Here is a 15223-nt window from a genome sequence, read left to right on the forward strand (position 1 = left end):
AATGAGTTTTATACTGATGCATAAAGAAAATTAAAAACTGATAACCTGCTCCCTTAATTAAATATTGGTTATAACTACAGTACTTTAAAACTGGAACATGACATCATCGCCTTCCTTCATATGTCTATAAATCCAGTTTATGGTCAGACTGCCTGATCATTAAATGAGTAGCTTGTAAGGTGATGGCTTCTGGGGAACTGCAGATAATGCATGTTTCAGAGTAGCAGCCGTGTTAGTCTGTATTCGCACAAAGAAAAGGAGTACTTGTGGCACCTTAGAGACTAACAAATTTATTTGAGCATAAGCTTTCATGAGCTACAGCTCACTTGCTCATGCTCAAATAAATTTGTTAGTCTCTAAGGTGCCACAAGTACTCCTTTTCTTTTTGCAGATAATGCAGTCTTCAGCAGCCTTTGCAGACAGCAGCACTCCCTCTCTTCTTGCTGGAGGCTGAACTACAACTCATTCTGCATATCAAAAAACTCCATACACCACAGAAACACAGACATCAAATAGTTTCAGCCTAGGAACATTTTTGCTTCTTTATAACATATAAAGAGGGCCCGAAAGTTTTGTTTATTTTAAATTCCCCTTACTTCTTTTCTTTAACATAGGGAAAATAACTGGAATGTCTACTCTGGTCTAAGTGGTTTTTCTGGAGATGTCCCAGAGGATGCATTCTGTTAGCTCACACACTAACTGAAGGGGGCAGGGGTGATGAATCTTTAACAAGGCATTCTTTCTCCAAAGAATGACCTACTGAAATTAGAAAACAGATGCACACAAGTTTTAAAAAGTTACTAAATATCCTCTCACTCATCCTTCACTCTCTTGATTCGTGGTATCATTGGAGTAGTTTTGCAGACATCATCATCTACACCAGGGACATTTTCTAAATATTTCCCACCACAACAATAATTCATGTCAATTTGTGTTTACAATGTTAGAAATACTAGAGTAGACTAGCACTCAGCACTTCACTGTCATTGACTTTGCTCAGAATAGGTCTAATTGACATGGTATTAAAGATGCTGGCAGTCTATCTACACTAGAGCCATGATCCAGCATGTGTAGTCCTTTATGCCTGTGCAGGGCTCTACTGAAGTCAACTGGGCTCTGCACTGGCGCATGGATCGCCACACATGAATCAGCTTGGATGATGACTGTTTATGGTTCCCAGTAGAGCTAGAACACAACTGACAGGGCCTGTAAAGAACTAAAAATTGTTTCAGATCCAGTTTTTTTCCTTTGCAGGTCATCTTTAAAGAGGAACCATCAATTTAAAAATCACATTTCTGTATGAATTTTCCCTATTCATATAAAAATAAACCATAAAACCAGAAAGGGGGAAGAGAGTTTCCATTTCTCTGCCTGTTTACTTTGTACACAAGACGTTATCAGATGCACAATCACTTGCACCATTTCCTCTGCATGACTTCTGTTTGTGTCTTTCACCCAGCAAAGGAAAACATTTAAAAAAAAATAAGATTTGATTGTAAAACCACAGGAACTGACAGAGAAACACACTCGGGGGGGGGGGGGGTTGGGAACTACCGGCAACTATTTTTAACTCCTTTTGAACATAATTAGATTTCCAGCTGACAAGTCCCTTTAATGGGGTGTACACTGAATATTTTCCCTTATATCCTGCTCTGGCTGGGGAAGACAGGAGATGACTTGATCTGGAAAGTCTGCTCCATCCCTACCTTCCGTGATCCGGGAGGCACAGGAGGAAAAACGCATCCTGTGACCGCTCCCATCGGAAACCCTGTCAGCGCAGAGCGGCGAGAACACAGGCAGGGAGGGCGAGGTGGCTTTGCGGAGAGACTTTCCCCATTCTCTGTTTTGTTTGCATTTCACAGACCTGCTGCACCAAACCGGCCGCGACTCCAAAGGCCGACAGGGGTGGGGAAGGATCCTGCCAGCAAAGAGCGGCCCCGGCCCCGGCCCCCTCTGTCTGTACCCACTGTCCCTCCCAGCGCTCCCAGCGCAGCAGAGACTCGCCAGCAGCCCCGAGCGCGGAGCAAGCCTCACCCTCCCGGCAGCATCTCCCCAAAGGTCCCCTCCCCATGGCGCCGCCGCGCACCCCCAATCCTACCCCCAACCACCCCACCGCGCCCCCGCACCCAGCTCCTCACTGCCCCCGGCCCCCCACAGCGCCCTCCCGCACCCGGCCTCCAATGGCCCCGCAGCGCGGGGAGGGGGCGGTGGGTACCTTGGTGGTGCGGATGTGCTCCATGGTACCTCCTGCTGCCGCCGCCACCGCCCCGCTACGCCCAGCGTCCCCCCGCCGGAGTCGCCGTCACCTAGAGACATTTCCTGGAAAGAGCGGGGGGGAGTCGGCGAGGGAGCGGCCAGAACTGCCTGGGAAGAGGCCGCGCAGCGCCCCCTGCCGACTGGGGGACTCATTTTTTTTTTTTTTGAAACAGAAAAAAAATTTTATTGTGACAATTACAAGAATTATCAAGAACCAAATCAAAGTATGCAACAAAACAACGCAAACAGAAGGTATAACACAGCAGCTTTCAGGAGGGAGAACTGTTCAGGCTAGCCTGGGCCCAGAGCGGGGGGCTTGGTCTTCCACCCTCCTGAGTTACCTGGTGGCCTAGAGCGGGGGGGCTTCCTCGACACTCGTGGTCTTCCACCCCCTCGAGTTACCTAGTGCCGCGCCCAGTGTCACCGATTATCCCCCCCCTGAGAGTGCCCGGCAAGATGGGCATGGCTGCGGGGTGGGCAGTTTGGGGATGGGGGGGTAGACACCCATGTATTATAGGGCCCTCCTAGCAAAGGGTTAGACGGAGGGAACCGGATGGGGTCACCGAGCAGAGAACCCCGGACAGCGCCCACCGCTCTTCAAAGGTGTCAAGGGAGTCGGTGGTCGCCGCCCAAAGAAACTCCGCCCGGATACGTGAATGTACTGAGGATAGAAAAAAGGCCCTACAATCGCAGGATGTTTCATGGGCCAACCTCCTCTCTCTGGTTTTATAAATGGCTGTTTTTGCCAAAGCTAGGAGGAGGTTAACCAGGAGATCCCGCGACTTTGTGGGGCCGTGAATGGGGAGTGTATAGATAAAGAGGTGGGGAGAAAAATGAGAGGTGGGGAGAAAAATGAGACTGGGGGACTCATCGGGCTCTTCCCGCGCCCTGCCCAGGCGCTGCGGGTGGGAGGCTGGATGTGACGAGCGCTGAACCCGCCCCCGCGTTAAAGGCCGGAGCCCTGTGAGCCCGCCCCCGACCTGCGCAGCAGCAGGACCTTCCTTACCATGGTGGATACCACATAAAACTGTGCAGGGCAGGGCCCAGCAGGCACCAGTTACCCCCACTTCAGACTGGGGGTTCTCCCCAAAACCTCAACTAAATGCAAACCCCGCCATGATATGCACCCTAGGTAAAATAACCCAGCCCTCAGGGGCACTGACACCTTACAGGAGGCAAGAGCCTTAGCCGCCCCAACCCATCTTCTCCCTTACTTTAAGAGGTACCCCTGACCCACTTCTCCCTGTTTTGGTGCTTTACATGCTATGTCACATAGCAGGTCAATATACAGATCACTTTATTTTATGTTGCTGAACATTACAACATAACTGTTTATTAGTTCATGGGAGGCATCTGGAGTATGAGACACATCTTGAAAATCTAAAGAAAGAATTAAGGCCCCAGTCCTACAAGCTCTGGGTAGATGCAGGGATCCATCCAGGTGGACCTCAGGGTAGGATTATGGCCCACATTCCCAATTCACCAGCCTACATCTTCCCAAACAATTGAGGGAAGTGGGGAGTTTTGCAGAGTACAGGTCCAGACTGTGGTGACTCAGGAAGCAAATTCCAAAGCTGATAATCATGATTATAATCATGCAGATTATGATAGGCTGTAATACATCATTTGGATCACAAATAAAGCATGGTGTGGTGCTTCTTAAAAATAAGTTTTGGCCTTCATCTCCCATGAAACACAGGTGACAGCCCTACCTTTAAATCTTCTCTTTGTGTCACACCATTAATGTTATAGTCACTAATCTATTAAATTCACCAGTTCTCATGTTAAATTTCTCAGTGACAGACCCCAGTGTTGAAGGTCCCCTGGGGCATCCTCTGACCACCTCTTACCAGGAGGCTTCTATGAAATATAAAGCTGTCCTCCTCTGATGGAACCTCCCTGAGGAAGTCAACAGTGGAAACACTACCTCTCCCCTTCCCAATGTATCAGTCCATCTGGCACAGCAAGTCACTACCTTCCTGCTCCCAAGAGTGGGTGAATTTGGACCAAAGTTCCTAAAGATTTTTGAGAATGAAAAGTGCAATAAAATTAATTATTATTATATTAGTTATTTAAACATAGTTATGCACACAGATATGACACAGGATTTCACAGCTGCAGACTGACGCAAATACTACAGATGGATTTTAAACTAGGATTAGATCATTTTATGTCCATCAGTAACATCTGCAGCTCAGTAAGCCAAGGCATGTAATAAATGTTATCAAACTCAGACTTCAACAGTGTCTAAGAAAAAGGACTTGAAATTCTAGATACGGAGTACATCACAGCCTGAATCAAACCATCTCAAGACTTGTTTGAAGAAAGATAGCCTCCAGCAAACCAGTTGCTCATGACATTTGAAAATATACCTACTGACAATCAATGATCAACAATACATTCAGACTCCAAGGTAATATTGAAAAATGAGGACTGGTCTCTCCTGACTGTCGAAAGCATGTTCTCAATTCCACCAGGACCTTCGGGTTTCTCTGTGTGTGTGTCCTTCTCATGAATCACCAACTTCCTGTAAGTCTCCTTCCTGTTTGGTGTCTTTCGACCAGAAGGCCTCATGACTTCATATTTACTTGTAAAAGAAAGTTTTAAATAAAAAAATAACTACTCCAGAACCAAATAATACTCAAAATACCTGTTTGTATACTTCCCAATGGATTTTCTGGGGGGCCGCCTGAACAAGCACAACGTATGACCTTGCAAAAATCTAGATTTCTGAGTCAGGGGCTGGCAAAAGAGGCTGGGGTCTATAAGCAAAGAAACAATCTCCTGTTTTTTGTTCCTCCTGCATTCAGAGAAGAAAGACTTTATACGTTCCTTGTAATTTGTCAAGATTGTATCAAAGAAAATACCTGACTCTATAATTAATTTCAACTCCCCACTGGAACAACCTCAGGACCTAAAATTTTGACTAGCTGCTAAGATCAAAAAGGGGCAACACTATGTATACACAAAGTATATACCATGCCCAGACATATACAAACAATATATAGATATATATCCTTGATGCTCTGGAAGATGTGAGGGAAATAGCTACCAATTGGCTTCCCCAAAGATCCTCTTAGAGCTAAAAGAGATGTATGGGCCATCAACAGCCCCCTTCTGAAGATCCCACTATCCCTGGAAAAGGATGTTGAACCTGCCAGTGTCATCCCTCTTACAGATATTTTGTGCATACAAAAGGAACTGGACAAAAGGGTCAGAATCATCTCTGATGATCCCAGTGCTTTGGAGAAAAGGCTGATCCACTGCTCTGCATCCTATAAAGATCGAGGTGTCCCCCAGGGGAAATGAGCTGCCAGAAACCTCCTCCAAAGTTACTGCTTGAGGAGGAGGGATCAGGCCACCAACAGTTGTCCACTGACGAGCCTGCTGCTCTATTCGGGGGGTCAGAACACCAGGAACTTTGCTAAGATGTACTTGTTTAGGGGTCTTCACAGGTTCACTAGCAGTCATCCACCTATTGAACACAGTAGCTACCTAAGCTCTTTCCACACTATGGTTGAAACCATAATATCATCAAAGACCATAGGACACAGGACTGAAAGGGCCTCCTGGGTTGTCAAGTCCAGTCCCCTGCTATTACAGGCAACCCCAACATAATCCCATTCACAAAAATTATCAAGCTACATTTTAAAACTAGTTAGGTTCCCTCCCATACACTCCAATTGGAATGCTGTCACAGAACCTCACTCCTCTGATGGTTAGAAATCTTCTTTTAATTTCTGGCCTAAATTTATTCATGGCCAGTTTATACCTATTTGTCCTTGTGTCGACATTGTCCTTTAGGTTAATTAGCTCTTCTCCCACTCCCTGGTCACTTCCTTCCCTCCTTTTCCTATTTAGGAACATCTTTTCCTATTTCATTACTATAATGACCACCCCCAACATGTTATGCCTACGTTTGTCTGGTTTTGTACTGTCTGACTTCGCAGCTTTGATGAGTTGTAAAACTGCATAATTGCGTAAGTCTACTGGAGACCCTGTGATGCGTGCTGTGTTCAGAAACATAAACAAACATACATTCCCACTCAGCCTTCATTTTGCTGGCTAAACAAGCCAAGCTCTTTTAGTTTTCTATTGTTTTTATTAGTTATTCCATTTCCCTGATCATCCTAGCAGCCCTTCTCTGCAGCTTTCTAGATTGAATTCATCTTTATTGAACATGGGTGATCAGAACTGTACACAGTACTCCAGATGAGGTTGTTGGAATTATTAATATTTATACAGAGTATTACCACAACACTAATTTAACTATAAATTCCTTTATTAAATCTGAAGGCCAAATGGTATTTATACAATTGCTCTGAACAAGCCTAAATAATAAGCAATTTACCATACCCAATGCAGTAACAAAACATTTATAAACATTTGATCAAGAATCAGATACTTACAAATAAACTAACTCCAGGGGTAATTAGATTGGTTGGTCGGCTCAAACATGGTCAGGCAGGTATTAGCAATGAACCCTTTCAGAGTTTACTTTTTATACTCTTCAACAAACAAGAGATGTCATTGCCAAGTACTGACTTCACCTAAAAGTCAATTGGAGACAGATCACCCTTATTTCCGGTTTTACTCCCGATAAGATTTACAACCTCCTTCCTTCCCTAGGCCTTTCCTCTCCACCTTCTTGCTGACTAGCAGTTTTTTCATTGCACCTGGATTCACATAGGTGTTAACACCGGTGTGTGGGTTGGGACAGGCCATGTTGGCTCATTTTAAGACAGATTCTCTTTATTTAAAACCATCTGCAGTCATCCCTATCAGTCAGACGCCTTCTTTTTAGAAACTTCCCCTTATCTCATTATTCTTTGAAACAGATATCCTCCGAACTTCATTCCTTCTGGCCTTATAATTAATTATTTTCAAGGCCTTTCCTTCTAATTGCTAGTTAGGGCCTTTCTTTACAACACATATTTATTTCCTTAACCAAACTTAAACTAACTCTAATTCTTAATTTAATATTTATCCTAGAGAGGTCTTACCAGTGCCTTGTACAATGACATTTAATACTTCCCTATTTTTAATGGAAATACCTCACCTGATATATCCTAAGACCATATTTCTTTTTCTTTTTCACAGCTGCATTACATTGGTGATTCATAGTCATCCTGTGATCAACTAATACAGCTAATACACTGATGAACCCCCAGCTCATATCCAAATTTCTTGTTATTAGTCAGGAAGTGCAATGACTTTGCACTTTGTGCTATTAAATTTCATTCCATTTCTATTACTACAGTCCTTAAGGTCATCCAATGTTTCCTGTATAATATTCCAATTCTCTGTATTAACAATGACTCCCCAAATTGATCTTTGAGAAAATCCACTAGAATCTTCCCCCACACTTAATAGTTCTCTTTTCTGAACAACCCATCATCATCCACCAAATTAGCCAGTTCCTAACCCATTGTGCTAATCCCCATTGTAATAAATAATTTTCCATGTGGCACCATATCAAATGCAGTTGATTAGATCAACTGCATTTTCCATGTCTAAAAAATCAGTTATCTTATCACAGAAAGATATCAGGTTAGTCTGGCACAATCTACTTCAGTAAACCCAAGTTTCATTTTATCCCATTTTCCATTTCCCTCCATGTTTTTAATTATTCTTTCTTTCAATATTTGTTCAAATGCCTTGCACTGAGGTCAGACTGATGCATCAGCAGTTGCCTGAATCAATCTTACCCCTTTTTAAAATATAGGTACAATGTTTGCTATTCTCCAGTCATACAGTACCATCCCTGATTTGACAGATTTATTAAAAATCATTACTATTAGACTTGCAGTTTCATGTGCCAGCTCTTTTCATATTCTGGGTATTCTGGGATGGAGATTGTCCAGTTCCCCTGACTTGAGCATGGTAAATTTTGCTTCTGTGCAGTTTTCCTGACCAGTGCGCACTGGGATTTTCCCTCTGAGGACCATCTTTATAAAATTATACTACAGACTATTTGGGGTGCCTATGTTGGTGATCTATAGAATACAGTAGTTCTAAAAAAAAAAAAAGTGTCCACACTGGTCATGAAAACTGTTCTAGATTACAGCCATGTCTGTCCAAGTCTGGGGATTGCTAGCACAGTCAATTATAACGCAGCTAGAACTTTAACATGAAGCTTCCCTGATGTTTGCATTTTGTGCTGCTTAGCTGCTTATTGATTGGTCAGTACAAATACAACATTTGTGACATCATGATCCAGCTGGCAAGTCAAGCAGTGAATTTCAAACAATGGAAATGCTTGGAGGCATCATCATGTCGATGTCATCTAGACCAAACTAGGGAAAAAGGGGTAAAGGTTAAAAAGCTGAAGGGACAACACAGAACATTTAAAAAACAGTTAGCCTGGTCAAAATCCAGGCAGATAAAAACTGCATCTGTACTACTTGTGGAGGAGACTGGGTCACAGTTGCTGCCATGTCAAGAAAGAATGATCTTTTTTGTCTGGGACTATGTTGTAAGGGTGTCCCTCAGACTGATTCCATAAGTAGGTAAGAAACATTACTTCAAACTCCATTGTCATCAAGAACCTAACACAAGGAAATGGCATTTTGCCTTCTAGTGTCATTGACCAGTCTTGTTCAGGCCTCTTCAGTTAGCTGCCCTAATGGTGGGTCACGACAGGCCAGGGAGAAAACTCTGTTGAGTTTTAGATGTTGGACAGCATTTGGGTAAAAGAGGAGGCTATCTTCTTTCTCCATGGATTTTGGATTCCACAGGCTCTGGAAGTACATGCAGAGCCCCTGAAAGCTGGTGTCACAGGGACCATAAAAAGGCTATCCCTCAAGCATCCATGTGTAAATATAAGCACAGGCCAATCAAAACACAACCATCCAGTGCAACTACCTATTACGCTCTGCTTTGCGGTAAAGACTTTGCAGCAGACAGGGAATCTTCAGTTGCTTGTTTGAGGCACGTTTAAGCCCCTTCCACAGGTATGCAGTAACATTCTAACCAAGATTCTGGCCTCTGCCTTATATGCATATAGAGTCTCAGCCCTAATGTTTTAATAATATATTTTTTTGCACTGAATGCCTTCTTTCTTTTTTTTAAAGGACACATGGTTGTTGATTGCACAGTACTTTTTTCAATGTGTAATTGTTGCAATAGTTTGTATTATGGACCTATAGATATACATAATCATAAACTAAGATACGTATATGTGTTTATTTGGAACTCCATGTCTGTGTATTATAAAAAAATTGATACCATCCTTATGTGACCCCAATCATGGAAGTACGCATCTCTGTGTTTACAAGATTAGAGTGACTGTTGAAGCTGCACTCTAATGCTGATTTTCACTCCCACTGTAATTCAAAGTAATAAATAAATAACTTTTTCAACATTTGAAAGTTTGCTGTAAGGTGAATTTTCATATGTAGACTTTTTCCTGGACTGCAAGATTATGAATAACTTTATATACTTTCCACCGAGTGGTTTATGCCAAGACCCCAATCCTACAAACATTTATGCATGTGCCTAATTTTAAACTTGGGAGAGTCCAACTGATTTCAGTAGAACTACTCACATGCTTAAAGTTGAGCACGTGCGGAGGACTGGGACCTGTCACCTCCTCAGTCTGTGTCGGAGGACAGGGTGGCAGCATTGCTGTTATCAGTGGCATTAAGATTTCAGAAACAGGGGACAGAAGAAACCAAGGTGGTGCCAGTCACATGCTGGGACATCGTCGCAGCAGTGCCCTGGTTTTGGCATCGTGCTTCTCAGAGCCCACGGGGCAAATCAGGAGACGAGGGTGACATCGCCCCGGGATGCTGCAAAATCCACGGGAGGGGAGCGCGGCGAGCCCCCGGGACTGTTACCTCAGCGCGGGATCCCGCCGGGATTTCACGCCCGGCCACGTGCCGGGGCGGGCGGGGCGCGCTCGGGCCTGGCTGCTGCTGCGGCTGCCGCCCCGGGCCTGGGCGCCCCGCGCGGTGACCCGTGGAGCAGAGCCCCGGCCGCCCGGAGCGAAGGGCTCCGCCGGCTGCCTGCTGGCGCTACTGTCCCTTTAAGTGAAGTCCGCGCGCAGCCGGCTCCCCCACTATCCCTTGGTGCATTGCGGTGGGGGGAGGGGCATTGTCGCAGGGCTGCTGCGTGTGGGGACGGGGAGCTACTCGCCGCGCCTGCTCCCCCCACCCTCCCCCCGGGTTTGAAGTTGGCGCCCGGGAGCGATGCGGCGCTGAGGAGAGGGAGGCCGAGGAGACACAGGCCGCCGCCATGTCTGCGGGATTCTCCTTCGGGGCCGGCACGCTGGGCTCCGCTGCCGCCGCCGCTGCGGGGGCGGGAGGCGGCGGCGGCGGCGGGGCAGGCTTCTCCTTCGGAGCCGTCCAGCCGAGGTAACCGCGGGCCGCCCGCCTGCTGCGGCCCGGGATGGGCCCTTCCCGCGTGGGGCGGCGAGCGCCCGAGCGGGCCCTGCCAGCCGCGTCTCACCGCGGCGGGGGCGCTGAGCCTGACCCCGCGTCCCCGCAGGCGGAGCTGGGCCCCGGGCCCGCAGCGTCCGGGCCCGGCCCTTATCTGCGCTTCACCTGCCTCCCCCGTCCCCGGGTGGGGCGGCACGTGTGTGACTCGGGGGCCTGGCGGGGTTTCCCCGCGGCAGAGCGCTCCGGAGGCGAGAGACCCGTAGCTCGTGGCCGATGAAAGGCCCTTTTCCGCCCAGCCGGCGTCAGGCTCCGCTTGCGCACGGGCGACTAATGGCCTTCACTCGGGGGGAAGGATAGCTCAGTGGTGTGAGCATTGGCCTGCTAAACCCAGCGTTGGGAGCTCAATCCTTGAGGGGGCCATGTAGGGATCTGGGGCGAAAATTGGGGATCGGTCCCCCTTTGAGCAAGGGGTTGGACTAGGTTGACCTCCTGAGGTCCCTTCCGACCCTGAGATTCTATGAAAGTGACCTCTGCAAATGCACGTGTGCTGCCGCCTTGGGGGGGGGGGCGATGTCCCGTCCAGCCGTGTGCCCCAAAGGGATACGTGGGAATCAGTAACCAAGTATTTGGAAATTCCCTTTCCGCTCTGCTGTGTGCCCTGCTACTGCAACAAACAAGCTCCCCCCCATGGCCAGAGCGGAAATTAAAAATGCACGTTTCTAAGGAGAGTTGAATTATTGTCCCATAGGTCTCCACGTGCCGTAGAAATGAGAGGTTTAATATGGAAAAGTGTAAACAGTTTTGTTTACCAACTGGTGCAGCTCCAGCCCCTGCAGGTTAGAGAATATTACAGCTTATATTGCTGGGAATGCAGGTGGTGCTAGACTGGTACAGAAATCTGCTTGCAAACCATCCTAGTATAGTTAAGGATTCAGTAAGAACATGCCAGTCAAATTTCATTTGACTGTATCTGCATTTGTACACTTTTCCACATTGTGTGGCAGCCTTCCCTCTTGCTAAGGATTACTATGAATAGCCCATTGGAGAACCCAACAATGCTACCTCCTTACAGTTTCTTTGGTGTCTCACATAATTTAAGCATATTAATGACTGATTAATGTCCTAACTAGCATGTTGAAGATGTAACACCTTATATACTATTAATGATGTACTGAAATACCCTCTGCTTATTGGTTCTTTTGACACCTACTACAGCTTATTGTTTTGCAGTAAGGATTTTTTGCTCATCACAATACACTTTCTAAAATGTAAATACCAAAAAACCCATATTATTTTGTCTTGCTTATTAGGGCCTGATGCTTGGGGAAGAAATGAATGAAATAATTGCAAATATGGATGTATTAAATGGATTAGTTTGCAAAATAATTGATACTAATAGTCAGTTTGTCTTGTAATAGCTCAACCGGAGGGCTTAATTTTGGAACGTTGGGCTCCTCGACTGCTACAGCAACTACATCAGCTCCATCAGTGGGCTTTGGAAGTGGACTCTTTGGTTCAAAATCTACCACTGGGCTTCCTCTAGGAGGTACTAATACAGGTAGGGAATACATGTGGATTTATTCCTTTAATATAGCAGAAATTTGGGCTTTTGCATAATCTGTGTGTTTCATGAATTAGTAAATGAACAAACACAAAAAGGAAGACTAATGCATCACAAAGTGTGCTGAAATGTTTTTAACTGTAGCTATATACATTGTTAGCAAATCTGTTATCGTTTTTAAAAATAAGATCTTAATAATGCATTACAGCATTACTATTACAGGAAACCCTGATAGCTGAACCTTTAATAGATAAACATACTTGCTATCTTGAAATTTGTATCTGGTCGTGTGTATGAATTTTGTATAGAAGTTGGAATTTTATGCTATGAAACACGGAATTGTACGGAGGCTTTGGCCATTCCAACAAGACTTCCCTAAAATGTGGGTTTGTCTGTATAGCTCCTGGAGATTGGGAGAGGCCACCAAAATTTCATGTGATTTATAGCTTGCAGTTGAATACAATATGGGGGTTCAGTGCAGTGTGGGTTTAAGGTTGTATTGTACTTTCTTTGAGGATATTCTTAGCAATGATTTTCAGATGCCATAAACACATACATTTTCTATTATGTTGTCATTTACAATACTATAGTTCTTATAAGCTCTTCATATTAGCAATAATAATTTGGCCAAAACTTCCTTTCAGAGTTTGGGCAGTTGTGTACACTTTCTCAGACTAACAGTCTTGTATAAACCGTTCTGTGGGTTATTGAACAGTGGTACAGAAGAAAACTTGTACCATTTTAAAATTGGCCATCACGCATACGCAATAGCTAATATTAGTGAATTGTATACTGGCTCTGTTGGTTTTTGAGAATGCATCTCTTTCACACACTCTAATATGGTTGTCTAAAGTTACCTTTTACAGGGAATATTTGTAACATTGTTACATCTTTGGATATTTTAAATAAATTGCCTGGGGGTTGTGGAATCTCTGTCATTGGACATTTTTTGAGAGCAGGTTAGACAAACACCTGTCAGGAACGGTATAGATAATATTTAGTCCTGCCACGAGTGCAGGGGACTGGATGACCTCTTGAGGTCCCTTCCAGTTCTTTGATTCTATGATATGGGTTGCATTATCCTCTTAGCTTGCCTCTCTGTTTGAGTGATCCATTAGTTATTGTCCTCTCATTGAGTTAGAAGTACCGTAAGTTTCTTAGAAGCTGAAATTTCATAACTCTGTAATGAGCGATCAATTATGATTTTAAATTTCTATGGGGAAGAAACTAATTTGAAACCCAGTATTCTGAGTAGACCATGGACTCTGTAATCCTTTCCACTATAATGCAAAACCACGCTGTTGTGCATGTTGGCATGACAGCATGTAAATCTGGAGTTCAACCACTTAAACTTTCTGGTGTTTTTAGTGGCTTTAATTTCATTTAAATTGTAGTGTACTAGTATACTGCTTAACTGGCATTTTAATTGCATAGTCACTATTGACCAATGGCTCTTCATCACAAATGAGTTCTGTACATTGTTGACAAGTTAATTGTGCTTTCCCAGGAGGGTTTGGACTGCTAATACTTATTTGAAACCTATTATTATTTTGTGTTTGAGAGTCTAAACCAGAGTAAATCTTTTATATCCAAAAACACTTTGTAAAACGTATTCCAGTTTATCTTGTGTCATTGTAGATACTGCAACATGGTATAATTCAGTATTTTACTGGTACTAATAAACCATAAACAACTACTAAATTGTGTGTATGAAGCTTGGTAAAATAGATATAAAGTTGATTATGGATTTTTATTTTGTTTTTCTTTGCAGGAACAGCTACAACTATGGCTACAGGATTAACACTGGGTAAGAGTCACATATTTAGACGCTATTAGTATTTGGAGATAAACAAGTACGCTCTAGAAGACCAATTGTTCTCTTACTGTGAGCACTTGCTGAGGCAAAGACCTGGTAGCCACATGGAATGGGTTCTCCTTATATTAAAGACAGATAAAAGTATATTACTACTTCTCCATGTAAGGAATTATTGTAGTTGCCACAGGCTTAATGCCTCCACTGATGGGAGGTCAGGTACACATGGTTATGAGGAAACTTTTGGCTCTTTTTATGGCAGTGTGCTTAAACTGGTTTTGAAGGATTGATATACTGTTGGCTGGGACTAATGAGGCCATGGGATATATATGTGGTTTTGGAAACAAAGTGCACTGAACTGAGGAACATGGGTGCTCTGTCTAGTTCACATTTGCTCACCCTTAAATTTCCAGGGCCTGCTGAGCTTTAGGAGCCATGTCAATGCTGTTTGAGATACATATATATATTTCAAATTGAGGCTCTTCAGGGAAGCATTCATGTTTCTTCAGAGATTCTTTTAGCGATGGTTCCTTCCCATACCAAAGTTTATTATATATCTATCAACCTTTGATATGGCAATAATCCACTCTGGTATTCTCCATCAAAACTGCTGCCTCTACACAGTTGAGGGAGTACAAAACCTTTTCAAGAGCTAAAATTGTTGACTTCCTGCATGGATAAACCACTTATTGTATAATGTTTATGTGAATGCACATTGCCTCTGTGAGTCATGCACAGAGAGAGCACTGTCTCATTCAGTGTTTCTTCATTCACAGTGTCAAGATCCATTTGGCTGTGGAAAGCTGTCTTTTGGCCTTCCATTCACTATGACTGAAATGTGTTAGCTTGTTCACCTCAAGCGATATTACTATCTTGAGTGACAAACTTGCATCAGTGAACTGAAATCAACAAATATTATCATTCGAGTTAGGATAGGGTCGATTGTTCTTTGGGGCAGAAAATATACTGTGCCTAGAGCTGACAGTCTAAATAGACAAGTTAGACAAAGGGTGGGAAAGGAAACAGGTGAAATTATGTTGGATTCAAAGTTTGTAGGTTCATATCCCCATGGAATCGCCAATAGAAAAACAAGTGGATTTGTTGTTAAAAGAGAACTTTGCTGCCTGCCTTTCACTTGAGTGAACCTGGTATGAACAGACGTGTTCTCTAACTCCTTTGGATGGATGGACAAGAAGTGTTGAGCTGGGAAGGAGC

At 44.2% G+C, this 15223-nt stretch overlaps 2 protein-coding genes across 3 annotated transcripts in view; one reads left to right on the forward strand and one right to left on the reverse strand.

Annotated features, from left to right (window-relative positions):
- The window catches only part of MTMR6 (myotubularin related protein 6), a 29046-nt gene extending 26702 nt beyond the window's left edge, over positions 1-2344 (reverse strand). Inside the window, exon 1 of one of the 2 annotated variants that reach the window (XM_074958581.1) lies at positions 2216-2344. In XM_074958581.1, coding sequence (XP_074814682.1) covers positions 2216-2239 — 24 coding nt within the window. In that variant the 5' untranslated portion in view covers positions 2240-2344. Of the gene's footprint in view, positions 1-1706; positions 1845-2215 lie in introns of those variants that run through there. The other variant, XM_074958572.1, reaches the window with a different exon arrangement.
- An 8117-nt stretch (positions 2345-10461) lies between these two features.
- Positions 10462-15223, forward strand: part of NUP58 (nucleoporin 58) — a 51536-nt gene continuing 46774 nt past the window's right edge. Inside the window, exons 1-3 of the mRNA XM_074958595.1 lie at positions 10462-10610; positions 12053-12192; positions 13967-14002. Of these exons, the coding sequence (XP_074814696.1) occupies positions 10492-10610; positions 12053-12192; positions 13967-14002 (295 nt within the window). The 5' untranslated portion in view covers positions 10462-10491. The remainder of the gene's footprint in view (positions 10611-12052; positions 12193-13966; positions 14003-15223) is intronic.

The sequence above is a fragment of the Natator depressus genome, chromosome 1 (genome assembly GCF_965152275.1).
Source record: "Natator depressus isolate rNatDep1 chromosome 1, rNatDep2.hap1, whole genome shotgun sequence".
In the NCBI taxonomy this organism is placed as follows: Eukaryota; Metazoa; Chordata; order Testudines; family Cheloniidae; genus Natator; species Natator depressus.